Here is a 24350-nt window from a genome sequence, read left to right on the forward strand (position 1 = left end):
GTCTGAAAGGCTCAATAATAAGAGGGCAAAGACCCTGTGTCCATGATCATCTTCACAATATAGAAAATGTAGTCTACAAGGCCATCTGAGAAATTCAGAACTTCTGCTTCCTTCAGAAAAAGTAACTCGAAGGGGCTATACATACGATGCACTTAGAGAGAATGTGTGCAGGAAACTCAAACTAATTTCAAGTTTTCTAAAGCTTGTAGACATAATAACTTTGTCTAGTATCAGTAGAGACTTAAATGAAACAGAAATAATCTTCCTGTCTAGATGGATATGGGTTCTCCTATCTCTTCCCGCCATTCCCTAACCAAAACATTTCACAGATTTAGTTGACTTGGAGCACAAAACTAAACTTTGTTATTAAATAGCTTTCATAACTATTCTAGGTAATCCACAGTTCTTGGAAACTAAATTCTTAGACCTCCTGAATTTCTACTTTTGCCTCTTCAGCTTCCCAATCACTCTTTAAAGCATAGAGAACGGTGAGAATAAGTTAGAAAGCTACCTTTCCTTTCATAAAATGCACTGATGTGTATTAAAATATTGTGAAAATTCCCAATGATTTCTATGGCTGCCAAGGCCAGGTCCAAACCAGTGAAAACCAAATTGAGGGGGAGGTGTTTTATGGTAAACTAGGAAGCCTCCAACATGATCTCTTTCTATGCATTTACAATGTTTGGCTTGCTGATAGAACTCCAAATAAAAAAAAATATTCAAAGTTTCAGTGCATGGAAGCTATATTTCAGAGGAAGGAACTGGCAAAACCACCTCTGAATACTCCTTGCCTAAGAAAACCATATGAAATCCATGGGGTTACCATACACTGACAGGCAACTTGAAGGCACATACACACACAAAACAAATTGTTAAGCGGTGATATTGCCAGATCAGTCCAAAAGGATTTCTAACTCAACTGAAATGCTAACGTGATCTGAACGTTTATGGAAAATGAATATATATACTTTGTGTTTTTCTTTCTTATTTTATAGGTGGTTTTTGAAAGATTGATAATAAAAATTATTGTTAACATCCAAAGAATTTCCAACTGATAGATTTTTCTTCAGATATTTCCACACACTGGAAAAGTTGGTCATTGCACATAAGAGGCCACAGTTACAAATTACATGCCATGGCCATTCAAATTGTTCCCACATGAGCAAATAATGACAACTTTTGTATTTCCCCATTGAATACATGGGGATACTGCCAAGGAAAGAAGGGAGAGAACTGAGAGCACTCCCTGTGCCCAAAAATCAAGAGTTCCCAATATCCATCCACTGCCTGTCATGCTGGAGTTGCCAGGTGACCAAACACATACGTCTTCAGATTACTGCAGCCAATTGCAGATTACTGCCTGTGAGAAAGGCACCTTTAAAAGCCGGCTCACAGACCTTTGAGCCCAAGAACATGACTCCAGCCCAGCTGTTTGAGGGGAAGCTTGCCTGTGAGAGAAGCACTTTTAAAAGCTGGCTCACAGACCTTTGAGCCCAGAAACATGACTCCAGCCCAGCTGTTTGAGGGGAGGTGTGCCTGTGAGAAAGGCACCAGTGACATGGCAGTAGTGAAGGGAGGCTGTGGCGTATCATTGTTACGATATGGACTCCTTTATTTAGTGGAGCCGCCTCTCACTTGTCCACATAACATCGCCTGCCAGCAGCGTTGGATATTAGGCTAGGGACATGATTCTCCCTACATCATGTACATTGTGATTTTGAAATGTGATTTTATTATTTGTATTTATTATAATTTTTGCTGTAATCTGCCTTGATGCCTCTGAGAAAAGGCGGAATATAAATAAATTATATTACTATTATTATTGTTGTTGTTGTTGTTGTTGTTTCCATTTCTTCATCAACAGCCTATTACAATTAAAAAATAGGATCATGGTGGTTAACTAGCAAGGTCTAGTATGTTCTCATAGAGAAGGGCAACTTTTTCCCCATATGACCTAAGTATAGCATATAATTTTTTGCCTAAATCACAGTGAAACTTTTGACCATGGGAAACCTCTCTTTTTATCATCAACACACAACTATAGAAAGGAAAGACTGTACCACTATACTTACCCTGCACTTCTAAGCCAAGATATCATACTGCTGCTGCAAGGAGGCATAGATATAATACTTGCTCTAATGTGTTGTTATGTGAATACAACTATCTCCAAATCTTTTTACTATACTGTTGGAACTCATATCCCAGTAATAAGGTACTCCTACTGGGGTCTTCTATACCTTGGCTGCCATTGAGTTTCAGGTTAAAGAATCAACACTGTTAGTTAGTCTTACCAACATCAAGCCAGTGTTTGTTCTCAAACTTAAACACAGTTTGATACACACACACCTGTAAGGATGGAGGGTTGTGCTCCGCTTTGCATTCAAGTTATGGAATGCATCCTTCATGGCAGTCTCTAAAGGCAGGGTAAAGTGTTGTCTGTTGCCTCTGCAGAAGTCATTTCTCCAATCATTCTCCAGTCAGAAGTTAAGAGAGTTTAGCAAATTAGAAGAAACAACTACAAAAGAAAAATGCAGTAGAAAACATAAAGCCATTTTTAAAGTGTATGTTGTGTTTTCTACTCATAGTATGCCAGAAACAAGAGATAAATACAAGTAGTATAAAACTCATAAGTGGTGAATCCACAGTTTGCATTAAGATGTAAACAAACTTCACACATCCTATGCTTGAATCCAAGATTAAACTGAAGTATGAGAACTGAGAAAAACACACACTAATAGGAAGGCAGGTAAACCTAATCCTATTTTACATATAGATGTTTTAACCTAACCTGTTTTTAAAAAGGCAAATTAATGACTTCAGTAGCACATCCATTTCATCTTTTCTGATTCTGCTCTGCTGCATATAGGAATATTGAGCACATCTGAGCATACAAAAGCTTTCTGCACTGACCATCGTATGCAGTAAAATGATGAGAATGAAACAACTGTCTCACACAGCTTATTTTACAAATTAAAGACAGTACTATATTTAGACTGGATTTTTTTCTCTTTGAGAAAACAGGGACATTGATAAAATTGTTTCTGGATTACCAGTGTTGCAATTAACACAGCTGCATAAAGTTAGTGAGATGAATCTTCCAGGGAATCTCCCAAGTCATTAGCACAGGCGATGAGCTCAAGAAAAAAGCCATCTGGAGGCCCAATACTCCAACCTGATCTTGCAGACCAGGTTGTTTGACTTCAGCAGGAAGCTCAAATATAGTTAAGAGTCAGACATAACAGCCATTTATCAACCTTGTTCTCAAGGCACTGAAAAGAGAAAATGCCACCCCAGAAGTCTCCAAAGATTCAGGTAATTCACTCCTCAGAGATCAGACTGGCATTGAAAAACAGGCTTTCAACTAAAGACATAACAGGACCGAAAACAGACTTAATAGGAACAACGTGCTTTTCTATATTTTCTTGTAAGATCACAACTTAACAAAATTTACATGTGACACATCCCACAGAATGCAGATATTAATTCATATTACTAGTGGCCATAGCTAAAAAGTTGGGCATATATCTGGATGCATGAATTCCCAAGTTTTCTTCTGCTTAAGAATGTGGAAAGCAGTTGCAAATCAGAAGATCTGGACTAGATGGATCAAGAGTATTAAGAGGCAGCTTAATATGTTCATACCCACAAGGTATATGTGCATGTGTGTAGGTACAGGAGGGTATATACATGGGAGAGATTTTGGGTCTCCAACACATATTTCTTAAGCAATGCAAATTAGAAGTACATAATATATATCCTCCCACTTCTCAACACAACAATTAATCTCACAACCACCTGACAACAGGTATTTTGGATTAATTTGTAGCAGGGTTCAAGGCCCCAAGGAGCACTGTAGGACAAAGATTATGGTACAGATAATATGGCGGCAATGGTTCATAGAGGTTAGAGCTAAAATAGCTAGCATCAAATCCTTGCTTGGTAAAGAAATTCATCAGGTGAATTTGCAAACTTCATTCTCAGCCAGCCTTTCCCAGAGAATCACTGTGGCAACTGAGAACTGAGCACAGCGCAGAGTACCTATAGAAGGGGGAAATCAAAAGTAGGAGGGGAGAAAAAAGAAACACAGCACCCGGAATGTTTTTATCTGTATTATGCATATTGACAATGCTATCCATTAGGTTTTGATGGTGTCAGTTTTGCTCTCCATCTTCGCTCTCATCTCTGAACCCACAGCTGCCCATCAAAGAGGAACTAGGATGAATGCAGCCCCTGTATGCAGTCCATATAGTCTCTGGTCCTCACATGCTAAACAAAATTTATGTATGTCTGCATTCAGTCCATTCTCACAACACTCTCACCTCACCAGATGAACACTGCCTTCTGCACTCTATGCTACAATACTCGTGTCACAGCATCCTCCTCATGCCACCAGCTGAGACTCCAATCAATGAGATCAGCATTCACTTTTAACACCACATTAGGTAATGTAAATTCCACATGATGAAGACGAAATAAATTGGTTCATCTATATATCAATACAACTGGTAAGGAGAAACAACTTTTTAAACTTGTCCTTTAAAACAAGGAAACCTTAAAATGCACACTGTAGTTCAGTATCACTTTTATTTTTTTTTATTTTTGAAGGAAGCTTTTCATAACCGAACTAACAGAATTGTTACTTCAGAGCGGACAAGACTTTGGCAATACAGATAGGGAAATGAAATTATGGAATGACACATGCATTTTGGTTTACCATCCACCATACATAAGAAGTCACAATTCAGTTGTTCAGAATAACCAAATTTAATACCAGACTGGATTTCCGGCTGCTTCCTTTTTATTCCTTCCATCACTTCCCTGAAAATAATCTATGTTCTGATTTATTTTATTTTTTTGTATAAAGACATATTTGCTGTGCACAGACTAATACTAATGACTGCCAAATTAAAAAAGTGTCTGCCATCAGGCAATGAAGCTCTTCTTCATTTTTAATTTCATAACGGGTTTGCTGACACAATATTAATGATGTATTTCACCACTAAAGCTAGAAGAGTTCTGAAATGCTGAGCTTTCATGGTTAAAACTCACTCTAAACAAAGGTTTTTATCAGCGGCTGTAAGTTTTTGAAGAGAAGTAACCCCTCTCAGAAGAAAATGTCCCCAAACATAATTATGTTTTCACTCACTCACTCTTCTAAATAAAGGAACTAAGGCATCAACAATGAGATATTTCCAACCTACAATATACACACAGAGGTAGCCTTGCACAGGGCAGTTTGCCTGGATTTTATGGAAGTTGTTTTCCTACTGCTAATGGATTTGAAATGTTATCATCTGTCTTTTATTGTCCTTTGTACCTGGTCCTCACATGACCAACAAGGGGGACTGGCCTCTATCTGCATTAGTATCTATCTAGACAACCTTAGCTGGCAACAGAAGTAACATCTGAGATAAAATGTAGGCCTACAACTCTAACATCATTATTTTTCTTCTCCTGTACAATTTCTAACATCTTTGTCTGATAAAGAAGCAAGTGAAGCTTCGAAAGCTTGCATGATGTATTTTGTGAATTTTATTTGGCCCATAAAGGTATCACTGTTTTATGGATCTTGAATTTTATATTAAGTATACAAAGAGGAAGGTATTAAACTAAGCAAAAGAGATTTCTTGCTCAACAGAAACACTGTGCTTTCTTGTATACATTAAGTACAACTCTCAGTTTTTCAGTTACTTATAGCATGGATATATTAAAGCAGCTCAAAAGTGTAACACAAAACATGTCTATAGCAATATTTTGCATTCCACCAACATACTTCATACTTGGTCACCAGTGACCAATAATTTAAATTTTAACAAATTCATAATTTGGTTAATTCACCTTCAGACCACAAGAATCAAACACTCAACTCAGCTGTGTCTCTGGATGACAACAGAGCCCATAATTTCAGAGCCAATGCATGGAAAATAGCTCTGTCAATCTAACATGCCAAAAATACTGAGGTATCACACCTATTTAAAATACCACCACAAAGTGAACAAGATTTCCAATAATAAAAAATTGTATCTACACTCAGCTTATGATGCTAAGCTTGAGGGGGATGTGCATTTTCAATAGACTCTTTTACTCAATCATAATCTCCAGTATCAGCATTTAAATAATAAAATGTGCACCTTTAGACTACAAGAGAACACAGAGCAGCCTTTTCAGCAGCTCAGTCACAATTCTGACTGTATTGCTCAAGACAGAACACATTTCTCAACTGTTTAAAAAGCCATTTATTATTGCCTTGCTTTTGGTTACAGATTCCTGGCTTGCATTCCTCCTTCCCTCTTATAAACATGAAAAGGATTCAAACTTCAGAAGGAGGAATCCAACTACCACTATGCAAAATTTTGTCCAACCTGAAGGCTGACTTGTATTGTGCTGGCTATTACAAGGAAATAATGAGAGCTTAATTTGTGTCCTTATCAGGAATGCTGAACTATTCCAGACTTTTTAAATTTCAGTTGTGTGTTCTGGAAATATCTTTTGTTGTTGTTAACTGCCCTCGGGTCTATCTCGACCCATGGCGACCCTTCTGATGAGACATCTTCAAGGCCCTCTGTCCTCCCATGCTCTGCTCAACTCCTGCAAACACATAATCATGATCTCTTTACTAGAGTCCATCTATTTGCATGCGACCTTTCTCTCTTTCTACTTCCTTCTACCTTTCCTAGCATTACTGTTTTTTCCAATAATTCATGCCTTCTCAAAGTACAACAACCTGAGTTTTGTCATCTTGGATTCTAGGGCGATTTCTGGCTTGCTCTAGGACCCAATTTGTTTGTCTTTTTGGCTGTCCATGGAATCCTTAGCACTCTTCTCCAGCCCCACATTTCGAATGAGTTGATTTTCCTCCAATCCTCCTTTTTAACTGTACAGCTCTCAGATCCATACAACGTAATAGGGAATAAATACAATGGGGCTTGTACGGTTCTAACTTTTGTGCTCAGCTGTATATCCTTGCATTTTAGAATCTTCTCTAGTTCTTTCATAGCTGTCCTTCCCATTCTTAATCTTGTTCTGATTTCCTGGCTGTAGTTTCCATTTCTATCAGTGTTTGATATCAGGTATGAGAGTTATTTTACTATTTCTATTTCTTCGTTGTCTAATTCAAATTTGTGTAGGTTCTCTGTGGTCATTTTTTCCCCTTTATGTTCAAAAACAGGCCTGTCTTTGCACTTTCTTCCTTGATCTTAGTAGTTGTTCCAGATCTTTGAGGTTTTCTGCTAGTATCATGGTGTCATCTGTGTATCTCAGATTGTTGATATTCCTTCCTCCTATTTTCACTCCTTCTTCCTCTCTGTCCAGGCCTGTTTGTCTTACAATATGTTCTGCATTTAAGTTGAACAAGTAGGGTGATAAGATGCAGCCTTGTCTGACTGCTTTGTCAATTGGGAACCATTCTGTTTCCCCCATGTTCTGTTCTGACAGTAGCCTCTTATCCTGAGTACAGATTCTTCATCAAGACTATCAGATGTGTTGGCATTCCCGTATCTTTAAGGGCGTTCTATAGCCTTTCATGATCTGTGCAGTCAAAGGCTTTGCTATAGTCCATAAAGCACATGCTGATTTTCTTTTGGAACTTTCTAGTGCGCTCCATTATCCATCATATATTTGCATGGGGCCCTAGTGCCTCTTCCTTTCCTGAACTCCGCATGGACCTCTGGGATTTCTCTCTCCATGCATGGTTGGAGTTTATGTTGTAGAATTTTGAGCATAATTTTGCTTGTGTGGGATATTAGTGCTATAGTTGCTGCAATCTTTTGTGTCTCCTTTTTTGTGGAAATATCTTTTTTTATGGGAAGTATATTAAGTTTTAATAATTCCCTGTCTATGATGCCTGAGCATATTTTAAGATAGACCAATGATTACTGTTCTTAAAAGTGTTTAAGATGTGAGAGTATTTATTGTTGTTGTATGTCTTCAAGTCATTTCTGACTTATGGTGACCCTAAGGAGAATTTATGATGGGGTTTTCCTGACTAGTTTCTTCAGAGAGGGTTTGCCAATACTATCCTGAGACTGAGAGAGTGTGACTTCCGCAAGATCACCCAGTGGGTTTACATGGCAAAGCCAGGATTCGAGCCCTGGTCTCCAGAGTCATAGTCCAACACTCAAAACCACTACAATGTGCTAGCTCTCCAGTGTATATATTCAAAGTATATTGCCTGAATATTAATAATATTAACTGAAACACCTTCCTACCAAGAATGCTACATTTGCTCAGTGAAGAGTCTTTCCTGTGCCTTGCTTGTGCTCTGCTCTTTCCAAAAAGGCTTCATTCTCTCTGACATGTTGAAGTGTAGATACAGAAGCTTCAAGTTATCACACCTTCTCTTCCAACAAGGCAAGTAGCTTGCACTTGCTGCAGGTTCAGCCCTCCAGATCCTCTAGCAAGAAAACAAATGTGGCAGGTCATGGCAATAGCTCCTTCAGCATCCATATTCACTTGTCCTATATTCCCAGAATAAATGACCAACATTCCAAAAGGAGACATAATAAGAAACTTCAATCACCTTGATATTTATTGGAAGGCAAACCCTGCCATGAATATAAGATCCAGAAAACTCATCACTACTCCTGCAGGCTTTTTCACTTTACAGAAGGCAGAGGAGGCAAGAAACCATTTTTAGATTTGATCCTAACCAAAAGGGATGAACTGGTTAAGGATGTGGACATAGTAGGATCCTTCCATGCATGGAGGAGTTGGTGAAATGCTAACAAGGGATATAAAGAAGATGGAACTGTTCAATAGTTTATTTGCTTGAGTCTCCTTTCAAAAGGAAAACAGTGTTCAAGCTGGTGAAAATAAAACGAAAGATGCAATAAAGGGACTGCAGCCAGAATAGGTAAAGAGGTAGCACATGAATCCTTAGTTACTCTAAATGCAAATCTTCAATACTGGATGAACCCAAAGGTACTAAATATACTTGGCTGTTGACAGTATTTTGAGACTTCATTTTGTTTTGTATTTCCTCTCTTCTGCTTCTTCCCATCTGTCTCTATGTTCTTGCTCATGATATAATCTGTATATGTATGTTGGTTTTTTGCTTTTCAAAATTATTAATAAATATTATTACCTGAAGGAATATCGCAGAGACGATGGAGCAAGCTTGTTATCTGCCGCTGAAGACTAGAAAATAAACCATTGGATTAAAATTTCAAGAAAAGCGATTCCAACTAAAAATTCAGAATATTTTCTTGATCGCAATAGCTCTCTGAGAGTAGAATAGACTGACTCAGAGAGTGATGGACTCTCCATCTTTGAGGTCTATAAACAGAGGTTGGATGGTCAACTTTCAGGAATGCTTCATTTATGTTTCCCTGCATGGCAGGTAATTACATGAGATGGTCCTTGCGATCCCTTCCAACTGCACGATTCTAATACTTAGAACTTACTTTTTTTGGAGCACTTTTAATATTACTCGAATATAAACAGGAGTAAACCTCATTCTTTTATCCTGTTTTGTATCCAGGCAATTCTTTATTGGGCACATTATATGAGTTGGCAAATACAGTATATAAATATGCAACAATAATTTGAGTATTTCTGCAGTTATTCCAAATCTCATAACAGTTCACTGAACTTCTCACTGCCAACTAGTATGCTGCAGATTACAACTGAAAAGCTAATTGGTACCAAGATTTATTAAATTGATTAGGCTCCCTAAAATTACTGTATATATTCATGTGTAAGTCTAGAAATTTAGGTCAAAATATTGACCAAAAAACCCCCTGGAGCCAACGTATTCATGGGTCAGTGTAAGTACTGGACCTTAACTCTTATTTAAAAGAAAGAGCCTAAGAAAATCACTGAAATCACCATCTTTGCATTGTGCAAGTGAAAAAGGCAAATCAATATTAAGAATTACGAGGAAAGGGAATGGGGGAGAAGACAAACAGTATAATAGTATTAGACAAAATACAGGATGAGACTATAGAAAGAGATGTGACTGGGATCTATAAAACTATGAACAGTCTGAAGAACATAGCAGGAAAGCTGAGAAAGAGGTTATTACAAAAATACAAGGCTAACAGCCATGACAGTTAAATATAAATTGCATTTTCTAAAGTATTGCCAAGTACTTCTGCTAAATTCAAGCAAACATTAATATGGACCTCCGTTTTGCTCTGTTCCTTAGGTTCCTGTTAAGGATACAAGGCCAATCTTGGACTGTTCTGCTTAATCCATAATGCATACTTGTTGCTGTTGTGTGCCTTTGTCTTCCTCACAGATTGAGAGGGTGTGACTTGCCAATGGCCCAGCAGGGAGCTGTAGTCAAATGCTCAAACCACTATACCATACTACTATCCTTATATAATATCTCACTTTCTGCACTCTCCACCTACAGCATATGTCCAAATAACCACAACATGAGTATAACAATAGTGACAGGCTCATCACTAGCTCTCCAAATGGTATAGATAGCTGCAACAGCATTAGCACCCATCAAGATAAATATTCACTCTTAAATTAGTTAAGTAGCCTTTCTGAATTCTTTCAGCCAGATAGGTTCTGCCTTCCAATACTTGATATACTGAAATACTTGCTTTCAAGTTACAAGCACACAAAGCAACATAATTTAAACTTCTGTGGAATAAGCCTTATGATTTTTAGGAGTCAATAAGAGTTTGCAAAAATTTCAAGTCTTAATGAAGCACAAACATCTAGGACCTCAACTGAGAAGAGATCCTTCCTTCCTCCAATCTTACCTGAAGAAGTCTGCTAATGACAAGGTCTTCTAGGTTCATGGCATGCTCTGCAAGACAGTATCTTTCAGTTTCCTCACAAGTGCCATGTTAGCTCTGCAGTGTCAGAGACATCACTGAATAATTAAACTGGTGCAGAACAGAGGTTTCACTTCTACTGTAATCTCTCTTTATATCATGACTAAACCTGAAGATAAACAAAGCCCCACACCTCTAAGGCAGCAAGGATCTCCCCTCACATTCAAAAATGGTGACACCACAAGATTAGAAGTGGCTCAAATATGAAGTTATTTCAGAATTTTCATAAGCAGTAAATTTAAAGGTTATTTTATTTATTTTTGTATTAAAGGAAAGTCAGATCTGTTGTGAGCAGAAAGTTGAGCCACAAATTACTGATCTCTTTCTGTGGACAGAAAGACAGAATACACACATTTTTGCTTTGTGCCCCCATTTTTAGGCTGCTAATGTATGTTAAAATAATTAGTATAATTTGCTAGTCTGCATCAATTCCTCCTCACATTCTTATTTTACTGTACAATTGAGTATTCCTGAGTTTTACTAGCGTTTACTGTGGGCCCATTTGGAAGGATAAAACAACAGTCCGATAAATGAATACCAATTTCTTGCCTGCATTGAGAGAACAACGAGAAACAAGAAACAGTAAGATTTTTGTGAGGATTACCAGACAATCAACAGCAATACTGGGAATAATGCAGGAAGAAAATTGAAAAGTATGAAAGGTACCTCATGAGTTGCTGTGATTGTATTATAAACTTATATAGAAATGGAAAATTCAAAAGAAGAAGTCTATGACTTTGCTAATTTGTCACTTTATTTATAAAGCAGACGGCATCCTTGGAAAAAATGCAGGAGGGAACTTTGCTTAGAAAAGTTACTGCAGAAGGGGCTCAAATGAGTTAAAAATTAAAATATGTACTGTACTGGTGCTTGCGCTCTAGCAAACTGAAACTTAATATGAGCTTACTATTTATTTTGAGAGGTTGCCCCTCCTCCCAGTTATTCTGAATGACAGTAACTTCTCCAACACTATCTGGAAAGCTGATGGCAAAGACGAGATTTGAACTGGGACTTCCCGCTTTGAAGTTCAGGTTCTTACCGTAGTTACTTACACTATTAGCAATTTTCATATATTCTTCCATCTCCATGTTAACAGAAACAGTGTAAGGCAGAAGTAGTGAAAGGGGTTATCTTTACTTTCAGAAGGGTAATCTTTTCAACAGCCTTATCTGATCTTTAGCCAAGATATAACTTTTCACACAATAATAAAGTAGAATGAATTTATTTTCCTGAATTTACATCATCATATACTTTTGACATATGATATTACTATAGCTGCTTTGCTTTTTTCATAGTTTACTGAGCACTGTATATTAGACAGTTGTAAGCAAATATATATAACTGGGACTGCCCAAACTATGTCGTTGATCCATCTGCACTGCTATTTTATCATATATAAATGAAAAATCTTCTTGTACAGTCAATACATTGAAATAATATCAGTTCCTACCAAAATTTGAATAAACCTGAAGTTCATGGAGAATTTTAAAATTCTCCTAACAAATTAATGGTGTTTCTGCTAATTTCCTCTTTACAGCTGCATCACCAAGTACAAAATCCAACATGGTGCTGAGAGTCATAATGGAACTTTAATAATAATAATTTGTTTTATTTATATACCGCTATTCCAAAGATCATAGCGGTGAACAGCATGTAAGCTAATTAGCAAGTAAGCTAATTTGCCCCCAACAGTCTGGGTACTCATTTTAGCGACCTCGGAAGGATGCAAGCCTGAGTCGAGCTTGGGCCCTTTTGCTGGTCTTGAACTCGCAACCTTGTGGTTTCGAGTGAATGGCTGCAGTAAAGGCATTTAACCACTGCGCCACCAGGGCTCCATTTCTTTCCCACTATTTCCCAACATCCCTCCATAGCAATCAAAAAACACTTTTTGGAAGGTTTCCAATTCTGGAGATACTGAGCAGGGCTGCAATGAAGCAAGTTCTCCTGGAGTGCACCATAATGCCAGGAGAATCCCAATGTTGGATCCTTCCCATTTCATATATTCCATCATTACATTTCATAATTTTTGTAAGGTGCCTCGATTGTATCACAGTATTTTACAAGGTTTTCTCCTAAATTCTATATATTTTTGAAATAGAGCCTACTACACTATCCAGTTAATATAGTCAGCATAATGATAAAGCTTAATATTTGATACTGAGATCCTATCACTTATTTTCTTCAGATTCCATTTTTTTTCTGTATAAAATGTACTATCACATTTTATTTCAAATTAGCTACTTTTTATTGATCTTCTGAGAATCGCTTCAAATAAAGAAGCTTGAAATGGTGGTTAAGGATATTTTTTTAAACTGTGTCATATTGTAACAGACACAAGTTTCATTTAAGCCAATGGAATTTCTAGTTTTCCTGTAGATCCAATTCCTCTTCATAGACCTGAACCTATCAAATAACGTCATTTTATTTTCCAGTAATAGCCAAGCCATTATACCTCAGTTAACAAAAGAAGCTCCTTTTTACAAAATCTTGTTACAGTATTCCTGCCCAGCCCTTTTGCTCATCCACTGTTTAGCTGGAAGGTTTTTAGCAGCATTTGCATTGAGAATATGGTGAAGCAGGGCTGAAGAAACACAGTTTTTCAGTGTCAGACTGCAGCAGCATGTCTGCAGTAAATAATGCAACAAAGCTTAACATGGGAAAGGGGGGAATTTTACTCTAATCGATCCTACTGTTGCTGTGTGTCTGCCTAAAACTAGCAAAGTAAACAGTAGCTCCCTCCAGAATCCCTTATTTAGCATGCATGAAATGCAAAGGGGAAAGAACAGATAAACCTGCCTTACCAACTCTCCCCAGTATGTTAAAAACAAAAAGAGCACAGATCTGTAAGTCTGAAAATCAAAAGAGAAATCATAAGAAAGGTGGAGAAAGAAAAAACTGTCCCTGGATACATTTTGGAAGCTTTCAAGTGGGCGCTAGAGGGCTGGAAATGTTTTTATTTACTTATGGAAGGCTTACTTGACCCTGGATGTTTCATTTCATACGTACATATTATTTGGTTTTGGATAAAAGGCTTGCTGAAAATAAGGTCCAAAACACACTGCAGAAATAATCTAGTCTGAGACTGCTTTAACTGCCTTGGCTCAATGGTAGGGAATTCTGGGAAATGTAGTTTTGTGAGATATTTAGCATTCTCTGCCAGAGAGCTCTGGTGCTACAAGAAACTACAATTCCCAAGATTCCTTAGCAATCAGCCAGGGCAGTTAAAATGGTCTCAAATTGGATTATTTCTGCAGCGTGTTTTGGAAGTTACTGAACTATTCTTCTTTTTGTGGAAGAATATTCCACAGCCCCTATTCTTTTTATGTTATTTCTGCCTCTAGTACCAAAATTCCTGTTACCAAAATAAGGCTGAGGAACAGATCTATTTCATTAACTAAGGTATACCTGTATTCAGTGGAATGCATTTGGGGAAACACAGGGACCTGATCTTGGAAGAGGGAGACGAAGTATGGTACCTTTGACTCAATATATGAAATGTTGTGAGTGATTTGGGCATCCGACTACGACTGTGGAGGTCAGGGTTCAATTCCTTGCTTGGCAATAGAAACTTCTGGGCCAGTCACATACTCTCACCCTCGGAAAACCCTATGATAGGTTCGCTTTGGGATCACCATAAGTCAGAAATGCCTTGAAGGCAAACTACAACAACAGCATGAATTAATAAATCATAAAACTCCTCTTCACCCTTATTGAAGACAGCATACATAAATTACTCTTGCCTCCCAGAAATGTAGGCACTCAGAGAGGAGACTTCCAATATTTATTTTGCTAACAATTACAGGTAAAAGCCAGTCCATAGAGTTTTAAGGGAGAAAATAGCTTCATCCAATTTCAGACTAGTAGTTTTTTATCTTTCAGTGATTTGCAGGACCATGTATTCCAGAGCAATTCAACATGAAATATGAGTCAACACAAAGACAGAAAGATCAATTGACTTTGGAAATGTAAAACTTTCTCCCTACCTGAAATGCTTCAGTCAGTGCATCAGTTTCTTCCTGGTTGTAGTTAATTGTCAAATAATTTACAGTCACCTATAAACAGCTAACAACCCAAGGTCATTTATTTCTTACTCTGTTGGTTCCAACTAAAGAGTTCACAGAGAGCTAATTTGTTTTTCAACCTAGTTGTAATGTAAAGTGCACATTCAGCTTTTTCTCCAAATGCAGCTCTTGCCATATAGATACCATTCTCAGTGAGGAAAAACAGCAAATTAGCACCACCTGGAAGTGAATACTGGACCAATGCAATTTTTCAGACATGTACAGTTCGCATAAGCACACGGGGCAACAGGGAAACAGGAACCTTCACTTCTGCTCATTATAATATGTTATGTTACAATGTTTGTACCTTTTTTAAAATCTGGATTTGTAGCTATTCCATCATCAGACCAAACTGATTTGTAGCAGGTTTTTCTCTCTTTATTGTCAATACTTTCCCATTCTTCTTAAAGACCGCAAGCAAAAAGAAAATCTGCCTGTTTTACCACAAGTACAAATTTTCCTAAACTGCAATGGATAGTCATGGAGGTATTCTAAGTTAAACTAATTCTGAAAACTAAAATACCAAAGCAGCAGGACCACTAGAAAATAATTCCTTCAAAAATATTCACAGAAATGAAATTGCCCACAAAAAAATGTTCTGTTTCAAAAGTATAGTCATAGGAAAGTTATAATCATATCAAGTCCCAGACAGCCAATCTATTCCCAGTGCTCTGCTGTATGCAACTGAAAGAGCAACACAGCCAAGGAATATCCAGTGAAGTACCCCAAGTAAAAGAAAAGTGTTATCATAGATCAAATAGAGCGCTGGGCCTGAACCCATACCTCCCCACTCCTGGGTGTCATTAAACATAATGCCCTAACTGAAAACTTGGATGTGAGGGAGATCTGGCTAACTGAAAACTTGACAGTGTACCCAGCCACATCACATGGCTGCAGCAAGGTAAGGACATTTTAAAGCACATCTTGAATAGGCGTTCTGGGTTGGCAAGCAGGAGGGTGGCTTTTTGCCATGCCCTTGGGTTACTTCTTGAGTTAGATCTCAATCCCCATCACAAAGCAATATGTGTTGTTGTCACAACTCATATCACACAAGAGCAGCAGTCCTGAGGACTGATGAAAGACTGAACCCCATTGGTGTCTTCAATAAAAAAAGACCACTTGAAGAAACCTATGAAAAAAGGAACCTGTAGAAAACCTCACATTGATCAACTATTACTTGATGTAGAATTCCTTAAGGTACTCCTGCAGGTCTTCCAAATGTACATTGCAATTATGAAAAGGCCACTCACGATTTGTAAATCTTTCGAAGAGACCTGGTTCCCTTTCCTGGACTATATAAACAACAACACCAAATGTCCAAAGCCACCAGCTCATCACTTGGATTTCTGGAAGGAATACAAGAGGATTCACAAAGGAATCATACTCAAAAACAGTAATGGAAGACAAGTAATCTCCTTCTAACTTTTATTTTGGCCTTTAAAACACAGCTTCTACAGTTTCTTTTGTTGTATTGTTTGTTGGTGGAACTGCCAAGTTTGTTCTTATATAATGCATATATGTTGTCTTGATTGATCTTCTGCAATAAAATTACTTTATTAAAAAAGGGGGGAGCACCCATGAAATGTTTCCTTGGCTTAGAAAGACAGAAGATAACCAGAACAAGTTTGTATTATCAGGTAAAACTGAAAGACAATAATAGGAACTACCTGAAAACACTGTAGACAGCTCTCTCAACAGAAGGCCAATAAAGAACAAGAGGCTAGACTCTACAATTCACCAATCCTTGTTTATTTCATCCTTCAAAGAGGTCATTGCTATGCCTAGATGAACAACAGCTGTTGTTGCCATTCGGTCTTTGGGGACAACTATTACTTGACATAGAAGTAATAGTTCTCCCCAAAGATTTTGGAGAGAACATCCTGCTTTATCAAGAAGTGAAAAGTAAAAGGCGGTGGGCATTCTAGTTTGTTCCAATTCATTACTAGCTCTGCCAGGGAATTTGTCTAAATGGAGGCCCCTTTGTCAGTAAATACAGGACACTAAGGATGCAGACAAAGATCTGGAGCAATTATTGAAGAAAGTCAAGGAGGAAAGTGTCAAGGTTGGATTAATGATGAACATTAAAAAAAATGACCACAAAAGATCTACAAGAATTAATCCTAGTCAATGAGAAAATTGAAGCAATCAAAGGGCTCCCATACCTAAGTTCAAACATTAATCAGAATGGAGACTGCAGTCAAGAAATCAGAAGAAGACTAGGGCTAGGAAGGGATGCTATGAAACAACTGAGAAAGATCATAAAATGTAACAACATAACACTAAAGTGAGGATCATCCAAGCCATTGTATTCCCCATCACCATGTATGAATGCTAGCACTGGACAGTAAAAAAAAAATACCAAAAACAGACAGGAAGAAAATAAACCCACTGGATATGTGGTGCTGGAGAAAAGCCATGAGATACCATGGATGGCCAAGAAGACAAACAAATGGGTTCTACAACAGATCAAGCCTGAACTCAATCTGGAAGTCAAGATAACTGAATTGAGGCTGTCTTACTTTGGCCACATTGTGAGGAAAAACAGATCATTAGAAAAGACAATGATGCTAGAAAGGTGGAAAGCAGCCGAAAGAGAGGAAGACTCCAAGCTAGGTGGATAGACTCAGTCAGGGAGGACACAAGCCTGATCTTCCAGAGTGATTGAAGACAGGAGTCTTAGAGATGTCTCATCCACAGGTTTGCCATGAGTCAAGGCCAACTCAAGGGCAGCTAACAACAAAGATGTAGGGCCAGAATGCAGTATTAGACAGCACTGGATTAGGCAAATCGAGTATCACAGTCACACTGAGTAGTCCTTGAGCTAGCCATTCTCCCTCTCCCTTCCGCTTCCAGCCTAGCCCTTGCCACAGTTCTTACAAACCATAAAGTGGACAGTTCACTCCTCTCCACTTTGAACTCCTTCAAATAATGGACAGAATACAGATATGATCTCTAAACAAACATCTGAAAACAGGTACAGTAAAGAACTCTTATTTATCTCTATTAAGGCTATTATGGACTGTTATGGTGACGGCTGCATTAGCTTTGACAGACCCCTATGGATCCCCAATTGAAATCTAAATATGATTTAAAAGAAAGGTCAGTGTAATGTGTTGCTATAGTCAGATCACTATCTATAACCATTTTGAGAAAAGGGTAGGTATAAAGAAAGTTAATAATAACAACAAACAGCAGAACCAAATTAGATATCAAGCAATGCAGTTGGGGTGTCAAAAGACACTGGGATTTTTTGAAGGATGACAAAGAAGAGGATGCGAAGTTAATTCCGGCCTGATGCTCATTCCCAATTGGTTCCTTTCATTCTCAGAGCTCTGAAAGAAAATGAGTGGAAAGGTAGCAATTTCCAAGAGTAGAAACATGCTGTGCTTCAAACTGCTCCTATGCTTCTGCATTACTGGCTGAAACCCAGTTCTGGAGGTTTGTAACCTCTGAACATAAGCATGTCAGGGCAGGTGAATGGCTTCTGCATGGCCCCTAGACTCCTGTTATGTTTCATAAGACAACAGAGTTCAGTGGCTAGACTTTTCTAAAGCCCCATACAGACAGGACAAAATAAAGCTGATGCATGCGTCCTAAGAGTCCAGAAGGCGTGCCAAAGCCACGTTCCAGTCCTAAGGAGCGTGGCTTTGGACTAGAGTGTGGATTTGGTATGGCTTCCGAAATCTTAGGACACATGTATCATTTAAACAGCATACCTCCAAAGTGACCTGAAGCAGCATTATTTTGGCCTGTCTGTATGGGGCCTAAGTTAGGAAGTCAGAAATCAACACTTAGATACTTGCTCCCCAAGGAAAAACACTGGGTAGCCTTGGAATCTGGCCTACAATACCCACAGGACAAAGTAATATGATCTTATTCAGAACTGCTGAGGAAGAGGACTAGATAGATTTGTAAAAAGTGGTTGATCAGCTTGGCAATGAGTTCATACCTCTGACACAGCAAGACCAGAGCAGGGTGCCATGTCTGGTGATGGATTCCATCAAAAAATCCCATAGCTATTTGGTTCTGATGGAATGAAAAACTTTGAGATGATGACTGAAAGGAGGACTGGAAAGTGATTTTGTATTCCTCACCCCCAGAAAAATGCTTGATTATTTTGCCTACTTTTCACCATGAGAAAGCCAAAGAGAAGCATATGCTTAAATAATATCACAGCGATGACCTTTATATATAAACAAATAGGGTTGGATCCAACCTAATTCATGCTTATAGGAGGGCCACTAAAACTAATGGGTCAAATTATTCATGGCCTATTGATTTCAATATCTCTAATCTAAACTTGACTAAGTTTGGATCCAAGCCATTATCTGTTAAAGCCAAACAGTGAATAAAATATAAGGTGTTAAGACTGGTTTTGATACAGGAAAAATAGATGGATATGCCAAGTTAGTTGTCCCTTCCCCTTAAATTTTTTTTAATAGGTTTGAGATTTGTTCTCTGTATATCAGGTACAGCATAATTCTCAAAAGCTTTCGCAGCCCCAGAACTAGCAGGCCTACCTTCTATAAAAGGCACATAATGAGCCCAATGTTATACCACAATAATACTGGGAAAGGAGGAAGCAAAATAAGGTAACATGATGACATACAGTATCACAATGGTCTGCACAGGTTGGGGACAATTCAGGAAGTCCTTCCACAAATCATTCCCCTATTCCTCTTAGAGGAAAGTGAACGGTTAGATTAATCTGACTATGCCAGTCAAAAAACTGATAAGAGACCTCAAAGGAGACCACCCGTCCCCCCCCAACGTACTCATTTAGGATGCATATATTGATGTCTTGATCAGTAAACTCTCCACATAACACAGCATGTTACAAACACTGAGAAGACATGATTAACCCCTTCAGAGTGACCATTCAGATTTCCCACCATAATCCTGTTAGCATTACTGCACAAATGCAACTGAATTTATCACAAGATTTCTTGTCTACTACTGAATAAAGCTGTTCTTGTTAACATGAGTTACTAATGCTGTAATTATAAAGAAATTAATCAATAAGGGCAATTCACACTGTATCACAAAAATTATTTGGCCTGATCTTACCTCTCATCCTCACCATCAACCAGCTGGGCTGTCAATGGAAGTACCTTCAGGGGGAAAAGAGAAGATGCCATGCTGCTGCCCACATCTGAAATGGATGACAATGATGATGATGCACCACCTCCGCTTTCACCGCTGGTCGGTTGGGATAAACCACCCAAGGTGGGATCTGTGGAGCGTCTGGCATCTTCAGCTCGGGAGAGAACTGCCTGAGCAAGAGACTGGGCAGAAAACTGGGCAGAGTTCAGTGGTATTTGTGGAGACACATTTTGGGCTACAGGCAAATTGATGCTAGTGGGTACCAATGAAGGCTGAGATACATTTTGAACCAAGTTCCCATTCTGCCCACCTGAAGATTGTGCTATGTTCTTTGAAGGAGCCAAACTCATAGCAGCAGGGGGGACATTTGCAGCAGAATGACATGGAGCAGGAACAGCACTAACAGAAGGTACAGGGCTAACAGGAGGCAACTGCTGGCCAGCAAGTCCTTGAACAAGAGACTCTCCTGCTTGCACTGGTAATAATGTACTCTGTGGAGCAATAACCAATGGCTGAGCAAGGCCTGATGTGCTGCCCTGCTGTCCCGAATGAATAATCCCCGCTGGAACAGGGGGTACTGCTTGAGAAGGCGGAGGAGCAGCATTTTGTGCCATCACTGGGGGGTTAATTTGGTTTGTAACAGGCGGCTGCTGCACCACAGTAGGTATATTTGCTTGTTGCCCAACATTCATCATCTGAGCACTACTTCCTATGGTTGGCATTGTGGTCTGGGCATGGGCAACAGGCTGAGAGGATGTCACTCCCAAGTGTGCTTGTACTGAAGGCTGAACACTTGGTGCCTGAGCTATAGGTGCACCTGTTCCCACCATTGTCGGCCCAGTCTGCATAGAAGCTGGAGTTTGACCCATTGACTGCTGCTGCTGCTGCTGTTGCTGCTGCTGCTGCATGTAATCTGGCACAGGCCCTGTAACGGAGTTTTGATTCACTGGTTGAACGTGCCCTGAGGCCATCTGCACAGGCATCTGTTGAGGTGGTGTTGGGTGCTGTGCCTGTCCTTGTCCATACGATAATTGCTGCTGTTGTGGCACAACTGGAACAGCCTGCACAGGTTGCGATGACTGGGTGTATGGTAGCTGTTGTTGCGGAGCTATACTTGGTTGCTGATGGCCACCTACTATATTCACAGGAGGAGGAACAGCTGACACAGGGGGCTGGACCCCTGGCTGTTGCTGAGGGTAATTCACATCCTGAGGATGAAGCTGTACCTGTGCAAGCTGGGATTGAGAAATGCTCTGGGGTATACTAGGTGCTGACACAGCTTGAGGGCCAGAGTTGCTAAAATCCAGTTGCTGAGAGACAGCCCCTTGAAAGGCTTGCTGTTGCACCACCACAGTAGGTGCTCCCATCTCCCCACTTCCCACGCTTTCCGTATAGTGACTCAGTGTGCTTACGTTGCTGCTAACTGAACTCCCACTGGTACTCTCCCTTTCAGAAGTCACTTCGAGAGGGTTTTGCTTCAGAGTGTCTACTGCTTTGTTTACTGATGCTACTCCTTCTGCGAGTGACGCAGGGTTCTCTTTGTCATAGAACTCTGTGCATGTCCATCTGCCTTTCTTAAAAGGCTCTGAACTAGAATCCAGTTTCACAACTCTAAACCTGGAAGTGCTGGCTGCAGGCTGCAGGTGACTAGACGTTGCTCCCATTGCTGCTCCGGCAACTGGATTGCTAGAGTTACCAAGAGCACCAGACGTTGTGCTTGTGCCATTGCTAACCCCGCTTAAGACAGCAACATTAACACTGCCACTTGCTCCTGACAAAGCAGCTCCACCACCTGTACTCAGGATATTACTTAGACCCCTATTCACATGACTAGGCATGCTGCTTGCCATGGTAGGGCCAACACTGCTGCTGAATGTGCCGGTAGTAGCTCCACTGGCAGAAGTGGCCCCGGCTGGACCAGGGCCACGGAAATGAGACACAACGGCAGCTCCAGGTGTACCAGTGGACGATGCAGCACAAACAGGCACGGCTGCCGCTGCAGCACCATCCATGCTTCCAGTGGTCGAGAGCTTTCTAAACGAGGGACTGGACGGAGGCCCTCCGGGAGCTGCTGGGCCGCCCACCGCAGAATGGGCTGCATGGTGATGCCCGTGGTGGTGGTGATGGTGGTGGTGATGGTGGTAATGATGTCCATGAGGCGGGTGGACGCTCCCGTTGATCACCATGCTCTGCTGTGGGTGCTGCTGTTGCTGCTGCTGCTGTGGGAGGTGAGGCTGGTTGGGGGAGACGGCCCCGGGGCTCTCGGCCTCTTGGAAGTTGTTGAGCGTCTCTTCAGAGGAGCTGCGCTCCGGCTCCCCCAAGTCGGTGGCCCTGGACAAGGAGACGTCTAGGATCTCTGAGGAGGATAGGTCCTCCGTGTGGGACTCATCCAGGTCGTCATAGCTCTCTGTGTCCTCGGCGATGCTGTTGTTGGAGCTGAGGCTGGCTGAGATCTGGGCCGGGGTCACGCTGGTGATTTGGAAGCCGCTCTTCTTCTTCATCTGGGACCCTGCCTGGGCCAGGCCTGGAGGAGGCTGAGGCTGGAGCTGTGGAGGAGGCTGGGAGAGGAGGGCCAAGCTCTGCGGAGGAGGAGGAAGAAGAGGGGGCGCCTGGGGCCCTGGCAAAGCAGGAGAAGATGCTGCTGCTGCTGCTGCTACTGCTGCTGCTGTAAGAGGAGGCGGTTGGGCGAGCAGGGAGGGCGGGTAATCCTCCAGGCTGGCTGCGACGGTGTTGGTAGTGTTGGCGGCGCTGCTGCTGCTGCTGCTGCTGCCCCTGCGAGGAAGCATCGCCGGGTGCGCCATCTTCCTGCCGCCAGTGTCTGCAGCTGAGTCAGGCTGGTGGTGGTGGTGCATTGGAGGAGGGCTGTTTTAAGGATGGAGGGAGAGGGAGGAAGGCTAGGCAGGGGCACCCAGAGGGAAGGAGCTCAGCCAGTCCCCCAGGATGGAGGGAGTCAGAGAGAGGGAGGAAGGAAAGAAAGGAAGAAGGAAGGAAGACTAGGCAGGGGCACTGGAGGAAAGGGACACAGCCAGTCCTGTAGAATGGAGGAAGGAAGGAAGGAAGGAAGGAAGGAAGGGTACCCAAAGGAAAGGGGCACAGAACGGAGAGAGAAAAAGAGAGAGGGCGGGGAGGGAGGAAAGAAAGAAGGAAGGAAGACTAAGCAGGAGGCACCCAGAGGAAAGGAGTGCAGCCAGTCCCCCAGAATGGAGGGAAAGAGACAGAGAGAGAGGAAGGAAGGAAGGAAGGAAGACCAGGCAGGGGCCCTGGGGGAAAGGGAGACACACAGCCCAACACTCACGCGCGTGTTCCCAGGGCCCTCCAGACAGCAGCAGCCTCCCTCCCTGAATACGCCACTCAAGGCTGGGCCATCATTCACTTTCTTCTCCTCCTCCTCCTCCTCCTCCCTCTCCGCCGCCCAGACCGGCCCCCTCCTCTCTCCCGGCGGCGGCGGTGGCGGCTACTGCTGCTGGATAACGAAGGAAGCGAGGGAAGCAGGAGCGGAGGAAGGGGACCCCGGAGTGAGAGGGAGGAGGGATACGTACTGTATCCTTCGGGGGCCAGGCGCCTCCCCATCAAGAGCCGTGAGGGATGCGGAGGGCCATGATGGCCAAGGGCCCTCGCGGCGCCTCACAGCAGCAAGGCCGAGGAGCAGAGGGATGTCGGGATGTTAGGCCGCCTCAGCCTCCTGCTTCCTCTTCTGCCCCCGCCGCCGGGCTTCCCTCCTCTCCTTCTCCCAGAGTCCCGGCTGACTGACTGAGGGAATTAAGGGGAGGCGGCGGCGGCGGCGAAAAAGATGGCGGCGACAGCGGCGCATGCGCAGTAAAGACGCAGACATAAAGGACTCGTCTGGAGTTGAAGAGGAGGAGGAGGAGGCCGAAGAGGTTCGGCTCCAAGGGGCGGAAAAGGACGAAGAAGGGGCGCGAGCGCGCCGCTCGGTCGAAATGGCTGCCGTCGCCGTCGCCGTCGCGCGCGCGCCTCAGGCCTAGTTTTCCTGAGGCGCCTGTTTCATTCACAATGAGGGGAAGGAGGGAAAGAGAGCCAGGACGCCCTCCGTGTGAGGCTTTGGCTGCATCCACACTGGAGAAATAACCCGGTTTGGCACCTCTTTAACTGCATTGGCACTTTGCTATGGAATTCTGGGAGTTGGAGTTGGTTGTGGGCCCAGAGCGGCCCACAACCAACTCCAACTCCCAGAATTCCATAGCAAAGAGCCACAGAAAGAGTTAAAGCGGGACCAAACCGGGTTATTTCTCCAATGTTAATGCAGCCAAATCCTCAGACCTTGTCCGACGTTGTTGCCACACCGAAATGGCGGCCAGGCTCATGGAAGACATAGACCTCAGAGTCGCCCTCCCACTCATCCTCAGCCAGGCTCATGTCTTGCAAAGTCACTCCCGGT

General features: G+C 41.6%; 2 protein-coding genes across 7 annotated transcripts in view; both read right to left on the reverse strand.

Moving 5' to 3' along the window:
• The window catches only part of LOC121927227 (TSC22 domain family protein 1-like), a 27985-nt gene extending 4213 nt beyond the window's left edge, over nucleotides 1–23772 (reverse strand). For 3 of the 5 annotated variants that reach the window (XM_042460892.1, XM_042460893.1, XM_042460891.1), the window contains exons 1-3: nucleotides 19919–23772; nucleotides 16102–16197; nucleotides 2347–2515 (exon numbers count right to left, since the gene is read on the reverse strand). In XM_042460892.1, the coding sequence (XP_042316826.1) occupies nucleotides 2503–2515; nucleotides 16102–16197; nucleotides 19919–22806 (2997 nt within the window). In that variant the 5' untranslated portion in view covers nucleotides 22807–23772 and the 3' untranslated portion in view covers nucleotides 2347–2502. Of the gene's footprint in view, nucleotides 1–2346; nucleotides 2516–16101; nucleotides 16198–17415; nucleotides 18184–19918 lie in introns of those variants that run through there. The other 2 variants (XM_042460895.1, XM_042460894.1) reach the window with 2 other exon arrangements.
• LOC121927230 (TSC22 domain family protein 1-like) overlaps nucleotides 1–24350 on the reverse strand; it is a 114240-nt gene that overhangs the window by 66999 nt on the left and 22891 nt on the right. The window lies entirely within an intron of this gene.

The sequence above is a fragment of the Sceloporus undulatus genome, chromosome 3 (genome assembly GCF_019175285.1).
Source record: "Sceloporus undulatus isolate JIND9_A2432 ecotype Alabama chromosome 3, SceUnd_v1.1, whole genome shotgun sequence".
Classification (NCBI taxonomy): domain Eukaryota; kingdom Metazoa; phylum Chordata; class Lepidosauria; order Squamata; family Phrynosomatidae; genus Sceloporus; species Sceloporus undulatus.